This window comes from Pyrgilauda ruficollis, unplaced genomic scaffold, assembly GCF_017590135.1.
Source record: "Pyrgilauda ruficollis isolate IOZ18807 unplaced genomic scaffold, ASM1759013v1 scaffold40, whole genome shotgun sequence".
Classification (NCBI taxonomy): Eukaryota; Metazoa; Chordata; class Aves; order Passeriformes; family Passeridae; genus Pyrgilauda; species Pyrgilauda ruficollis.
In genome coordinates this window covers 3843233-3850681 of record NW_024525490.1, presented here as the reverse complement: position 1 = coordinate 3850681, position 7449 = coordinate 3843233, and the positions used below count along the sequence as shown (strand labels likewise).

At 38.7% G+C, this 7449-nt stretch overlaps 1 protein-coding gene across 1 annotated transcript in view; it reads right to left on the bottom strand.

Annotated features, from left to right (window-relative positions):
* Positions 1 to 2378: 2378 nt before the first annotated feature.
* The window catches only part of AGPAT5 (1-acylglycerol-3-phosphate O-acyltransferase 5), a 56024-nt gene continuing 50953 nt past the window's right edge, over positions 2379 to 7449 (bottom strand). The window contains exons 7-8 of the mRNA XM_041477429.1: positions 6579 to 6702; positions 2379 to 4914 (exon numbers count right to left, since the gene is read on the bottom strand). Of these exons, the coding sequence (XP_041333363.1) occupies positions 4689 to 4914; positions 6579 to 6702 (350 nt within the window). The 3' untranslated portion in view covers positions 2379 to 4688. The remainder of the gene's footprint in view (positions 4915 to 6578; positions 6703 to 7449) is intronic.

Below are 7449 nucleotides of genomic sequence, written 5' to 3'. Positions count from 1 at the left end.
GTGGGGCTGGAATTTGAGGGGCCTGTTTTCTGCAGACTTTTTGTGGGCAGCCCAGCAGTTCTGACCAGCAGCTCTGTCACTGCACAGCCAGAAAACTGGCAGCAACTTCTGCCCCTGAACATCTGCATCCTCTCTAGGTTCTCTGGGCCTGTCAGGCAAACAGGTTGAAATGGCTCTGGTTCGAATTAGTCACACAGGGAATACAAACAAAGGCATCAAAATGTCCTTCCAAAACAGAGTTCCCACAGAAGATAAAAGGCTATGGAATAGTTTGTACAAGCCTAACTAATGGAGCTTTCACATCACAAATATGACCCAGGAACAAGTCACTGTTTTTCAGGGGATTGTCTGGCCTTTGCCTTTACTCAAAGCCATGCCAAATGCCAGTCAGTGAAGGAGCAGGCTCTGGCACAGGCAGGAGGGAGGGAGATCCATCTTGGATGTCCAATATAGACTTCACAGAGTAGTTTGGCAGAAGGTAGCTCAAAGACCATCTAGTCCCAAGCCACCTGCCACAGGCAGGGACATTAGATCAAGGGGCTCAGAGCTCAACACACCCTCTTTCAACAGCAACATCTCCTTCCAGCCCACTAGCAACAGACCCCTGCCTTTCCCCTGGCATCTGCCCACCAAATGCCAGTCCTCTAAAGGACAACACATTAGAAGGACATGGGTGGCAGTGGTCTATCGGCAGTTTATCAGGCTGAAAACAAATAGGGAAATTCTTCTGTTCCAAAAGAATGAAGGAAACCCAAGATTTGCATCAGTCTGAAAAGTGTTGAAGGACTCATGAGAAAAAAGAGACCGCAGTCAGCCTAGGGTAAGGCTGCAGATTTGGGACTGAAATTGGACAGGTGGGAGAAATATTCACCATGCTGACAGGGAAACTCACACAGAAAACAAAATTTCCCTGGAATCAGTCAGATGTGGTCATGCCTGACTGCAGCTGATGTTTCTAACATTTGTTTCAGATTATTGTTGCTTTTCCTTCTCTGAACATGCTGTGTTTTACTTGTGTGACTTTTGCCATTATACAATCTAAAGTAACAATTTCTTCTTTTGTCTTATGCTCAGCAAATTGGGTAGCACACTTCACTGGGACCACAGAGGTCCAAACTGAGACAGGCAAGAACATGAAAATGACAACAAGAGAAACCCCAGTGTGTTTGCTCCAAGCCCTGCCACCAGAGCCACTGTGCTAAAAAGTGACTTAAAATTGCAGGTTAGGACCAAACCCTGGCTCCCATATTTAGAATGAAAGAGCATTTATAAAGCAGATGCCAAGATCTTGAACCTGTTAGCTGGTTTTCTATTGCATAGTTGAAATTTCTGTCATTAAGTGGTTTTTTATTTGGAGGTGGGTATGGGAAATGTATCTTTTTTCACTTTTAACACTTTGCCAAAAATCCCAAACCTGCTCATGGTCCTCTTCATTATCCAAACACAAAATAGTTACCTCTTTCTCCCTTGAAGTAAGTATAAACATTCTCTGCAAGCTAAAATGCCAAAACAATCAGGGGCCAACTTTAAAGTACTAAAAGAAGTTTTAAGGTATGCTACATTTGACTGAAAGGAGAAAAAACAAGTATTACAGCAAAATGCTTCAGAGGAGTTAGCACAGTACTGCATCTGGGTGGAGCCCCGTGTCCTCCTCAGTCATTTCTTCACTCCAGTATCATGCAATGTTTTGCCACTTCACTTTTTGTGTTCTCCATCAAGTAAGTTAATGCTTGCTCAGCCGAATTCCTTCCCCCAAAGTCGACAAAAGGATGTCATTATAGAACTAGCATTTAGTGGTCTTGCAAGTTTTACACACAGCTTGTGCACATGAACAGAGTGGTACTTGTGGGAGGGAAACAGCTCTTATCAGAGGCACTGATACAGCTGGCAAAGGCAGTTTTTGAACACAAAGGTCCTTCTGAGATTCAACACATCACTACAGTTTTGGTGGCATTGCTACCAAGATATGCTTCAGGTATTTGCTTGCAGCACTTCTTCCCTGCCCCTGGGTCTGTCCACACTCTGCCAGTGCTGTCAGGCCAAGGCCTATTGCCACTGAGGCCAATTCCTGGGCAGAAACTGGTCCTACATACTAATGAACATCATTAATGAGCAGCAAATGGTGCAGGTGCTCAAGGGCAAAAAGCTATTGCCATTCCACTGACCTGGTGGTGTGTTGCATTGGAACAAGCACAGATCAATTCCAACACATTTCTGGCTGCACGGGAAAAAAGACAAAGTTGTTTTCTTTCAGTTGATGGCTTCTCACACAAGTCCTTCCATTGGGGACTTAAAACCACAGTTGTAGCCTTTGTTTAAACAGCTCCAAATTATAAACATGAAAGTGCAGAAAAAATTGAACAAGCAGACAGGACAGAAAAGTTGAATGAGCATTGGCTCTTCTTATTTTAATGAAGAAATATTTCAAGTTAATATCAGTGCATATTTAGAAATAGCATGTGATACTCCCAATGCCAAATACATCAGCAAATTACAGTTTCAAAACTTTATAAATTAATGGCAAGGAAAAAAAAGATTAACATAGAGAATAAGGTTGAAAATAAACATCCTGTTTGTTTGCTGCACTGTGTCAATTATATTCCTGGTACTTAAAGAGCAAGAGAGATCCAATATTTCATGTAATTAAGCTCTCCAAAATAGCAATTATTTTCCTACAAATGAATTAAGCATTTTGCATTTATTTTTGATGTATAATTAAATGTTATTCTTAGCTGTTACAAAGAAATTTAGCCATGTCAGAATAAAATTTCATTCCACGACTGAAAAACTCACACTAACATAGGAACAGTGCCTTCTCCTTATACTCACTGGTAACAGTCAGCTGAGAATAGGAAGAACTACATGTAAGCACATTTGGCTGTTACATAAAATGGCTTTTTTTTTTTTTTTTTTTTTTGCTTCACAGACTCATAACAATACTGTTTTTCAACATTGTTCCCAGTCATTGTTTTTAAAATGGTTCATCAACATATCCTGAATCAATCACCGATATAAATAACTCCAGTGACAAAATCCATTATGGAAGGACACAGAACTGCAAACTGAAAGTTGTACTGAATGATTTTAAGGTGGAACTGTAATTCCTCTGTAAGACTCTGTTGAAAAAAATCCAAACCCAAAAACAACCCCACACAGTAAAACCTTTAATTAACTGGCAATGATGGAATCTGAAAAACTGAGCTATAATTTTAAGAGATGTTTAACTCACAATGGACTCTAAAGCAAGACGACAAATCGTACTAAAGCTAGAAAAAGATGCACATTTAAAGCTTGCAAGTGTGATATAAAAATATTCTCTAGTTTTTAAATTTTGATACAGGGAGTCCAATGCCCTAATGGAAGAAGATAAAATACATCTTCTTTCCTACCCCATTGCTGTACATATAGACTGTTCCCTAGAATCAGGAAATTGCTTTCCCCAACAAAGATACCAGCCTTGGGAATCTCAGACTTTAATAGGGTTTGTTGATTTTGCTTTTTAAAGTATATTTTCAAGCAGGTGAAGTACTGATAGGATATGCATTTCGTCGACTATTATCTACTGTGCAAACCATACACATCAACCCCGTAACTTCAACCTAAGTGCAGTATGCATGGCCTAGAATGACTCAGACTCCAGTGGGATACAACAGCACAGAGATGACTGCCAGCCCATGAAACACCAGACTAAATCAGGTTAGTGAGAAAGGCACACGCTCCAGATTTACCAGGAACACCTGAAGGTTCCTTATTACAGTGATTCTGTGCACTTCTCAGACAACAAGGTTTGCTTCCATAAAATCGTGAGGTAAAGGAAACTTCTGCTTATGGCACGTACACATGGAGGAGTGTGAGCTCAGCTGAACACTCGTGGTGAGAGGGGTAATGCAGACACAAGAGAGGCTACAAGGGTTCTGGCCAGAAACAAAAACTTCACATTTCCTTACACTGCACACATTCCTTTTATGCACAAATGCGAGGTGCGCAAAATAAGCTGTTTGCTCAGTACAATTTAATGTTTGCATATGTAAAATAATCACCTAATACTGCAATATAATCAAAAGTCATGCACTAGATAAACAGAGCTTCTTCCCCATGAACAGTAGTTCTCAGGAACATTTTATTCTGCTTCTGGTAACATCTCATGATTTTTCAGCTTACATAGTCCCTTTTAAAGAACACAGTATTTAGTGAAAACTGAAGAGCAAAATTAAGAATAAAAAAGGAAAATTTTGATTTTAGTTGCGATACAGCTGGGATAGATGCAACTGAGCTGCTGTAATGCACCAAAGAGTAACAAAAATTCAACATGAATATCAGAAGAATAAATATATACCCTAAATTAATCTCTGTAAATACATTCACAGGTCCACATAAGACACCCTTATGCATAACTCGTACTTCTTCAAATCTGCAGAGAGAGATAGATGTTAGTTCATGGGGAAAGCAATTTATCATATGACTCAGTTTATCTGTCATTATTCCAGCAAAAATCAGTAGCAAATTTGAAAACCTACAATTGTTTTCCCCAGACCAACCACACAAAGGCTTAAGTCACAAAATCTATTATTTCCAATATTCGATCAATAAGGCTTTATTTACACTTTTTTTCTATAAAGTCAGGAAAAAATTTGGTGCAATGTGCAAGAAAAGACTGCACATTTCACTGATTGGAGACTAACATCTGCTTATGGTTTAATGCTAACCCACAGGCAGCCAATTAAAGTTCCATATATCCATGTTTTTACATAGAGTTTCCTTCCTGATTCTGTCAGAAGCATACTAGCAGTCAGGCCACCTAAAAACAGCAAAGATGGCAAAGTTTTCTTGAGGCTTAGTTTGGAATGAACACTTTTCCCAGGGAACTTATTTCTTCTTTTAGAATCCTTTGCATCGTAAAATTCTATTAGTAACCTACAAGCAGAGAAAAAGGAGATGGTCAAAGTCAGACAGTAAGACATTTTAAGCAAACTTACTTTCATCCAGTAACTGCTTCTAACCAAACATTTTTAGTAAATGATCTCATAATATGTAGCAGCTCCTCTGTAACAAGTTCAAACAATGAGTACACCTTACAAATATGATGCACGTCAAAATGCTCAACCTGAACCCTTGTAAGCATTAAGGCCATATTTTCCTTGTGGACCAACTGCAACAGTGAATATAAAAGTTGACAAGAATTGAGTTCATTCAGCATTTAGCAGAAAAGCCAGAGCACTGTACAACATTGTATGACAAAACAATACACTGAGCACCAAAGGAGAAGGAAGAAGTACCTTCATAAAATAGATTAATAAATAACAAGGACTCCCAGTACACTGAATATATTGGAAGCTAAACACGCAAGAGTAAGATGCTGCATCACTGGCTTAGTAGTTATCTTTCTCCTCCTAGTTTTAAAAAACAGTAATGAATGGGTCTGGAAATTCTGAGGTTTTGTTTTAACTATCTCTAAATTTCCCTGACAGACTATATGGTCCCAGAAAAGATGTTCCAGTGAACAGGAGCTTACAATGACACATGGATGATTCAGTTTTGTTCACTTTCACAGATAACCAAAGGGACAGACACTGGACAGTCTTTCATTTTATGTATCAGCTCCTTATCTATTTAAATGAAATTCAGACTTTCTATTTTTCAAAAGTAGTGATCCTAAATGTCTAACACACTTTAGTAACAGTGCCATGTTTACAGATAGTCATGTTAACTTCTATATGAATTCAAAGTTCTCAGGAGAAATGAATACATTTTTTACTTCTATGGAGTGTGAGACTGGCAGAAAAATATTAAAGAACCAGGGAAATTTCTGTCTCACTCAAAGTATTCAAAGATTTAGAAAGTAAACAGATTCAGCTCCCTTAAGCAGGACTTCAGATCTGGCAAATTAAACCATCATCTCTCAAACAATACATAAATCCTACATTTAGGCACAAAGTCCTTCTGGAGAACAAGGTCCCCTAGGATCTGCTGCATATAAGTGACCTTATTTGGAGATGCTGGAGGAAGCCAGGCACTTAACTTCTGCCACAATTCAAAAATGGACAAATGAAACTTCTACTTCACCTTGTTTCCCCACTCAAGGTAGGAATTTTGGGGTTAACTGTGTTTTTATCCAGTCGCTGTCTGGATGAAAGATTTGTAAACAATTTTGGCAGAAGAGATTAGATCAAAACCTGCCTCTCTATCACTCCAACTTAACACTGATTACAAGGGCAGAATCACACTGCTTTTTCTTGCTTGCCTACCACAGACATCTTACATTCCTGCATAGGACTTAACCACGAGAAGATGAATGGAGAGTATTCAGATGAATGACTCTTGCCTGGAACATGGACTCACACTTCTTCAATCTAAAGAAGGTCAGAACCTGAGGAATCCCAACCTCCTGAGCAAAAGGTTTAACCACAAGGTTATAATATATTGTATTATAGTATATCAATAGGAGAAGCAACATCACCCCTCTTCAGAGAGCCCTACAGTGGGCACTATTCGTAACATAGAAATCACGGGTGTATTTATTAATATAAAAGCAATAAGAGAGACTCTTGAAACAGAAAGTTCCACATATTTCTACTCACTTATCCTTTATTTCAAAACGTTCATGAAGCCACCTCCTCATATACATCTGCTCTTCTGGAATGTCCTTCAGATCAATTCGGTCAATGAAAATATGAACTCTTGGGCATTCCTTACAAAGAAACTCTAAGAAGAGAGCAAAACAATGTGACTGAGTTACAAAAACACTATGAATTAGTTATTAATTATTCATAACTATGAGTTATGAATACACCAAAAAAAATCTGACTGTAAGTGCCTTGGAAGCCTAACTTCAGTGCTCAAAAACCTTCCCTCCTTATGTTTGGACCCTGAGCACTTCACTGAACTTAGAAATCATCTGGTCTGCACACTTGAAATGGTGGATCAACATGGAAGAACTGTCTAAATATGCACCTTGCTAACTATAAAAGACTGTGCTTGAAAATGTTACCCTCTACTTTAGTAACAATCTGCTCACTCAGTAGTGTTGGATGCAGTAACTTTGATGTCATAAAGTTATCCATCCTGCAATTTTGTTTAAAGTTAGTAATCCTCCTTGCTTGTCCTTTTTAAAATCTGAATTTTGTTTGCTGCTGGATGACAAAATTGGAATTATAGTGATTTCCCAAAGCATCTCCAGGAGAAAGTATGCTTCAGTTTAAGCAATAACCTGTAATTAAAAAGTGTAATAGGACAGAAGACTTAGAACAAAATGCTGCTTTCCATTTTGTATCCCTTCATTTTTCTTTTGTCTCACAGAGCTCGAGACAGCCCTATTGCAAACTGCCTCCCCCCTGCCCCCAAATGCCATTTCCTCAATTTGTCCCTAGACAAACTTACCAAGCAAGCATTAAGGACAAACAAAACTCCATTACTCAAATGGCCTTGTGGGATTTCTTACAACTAACAATT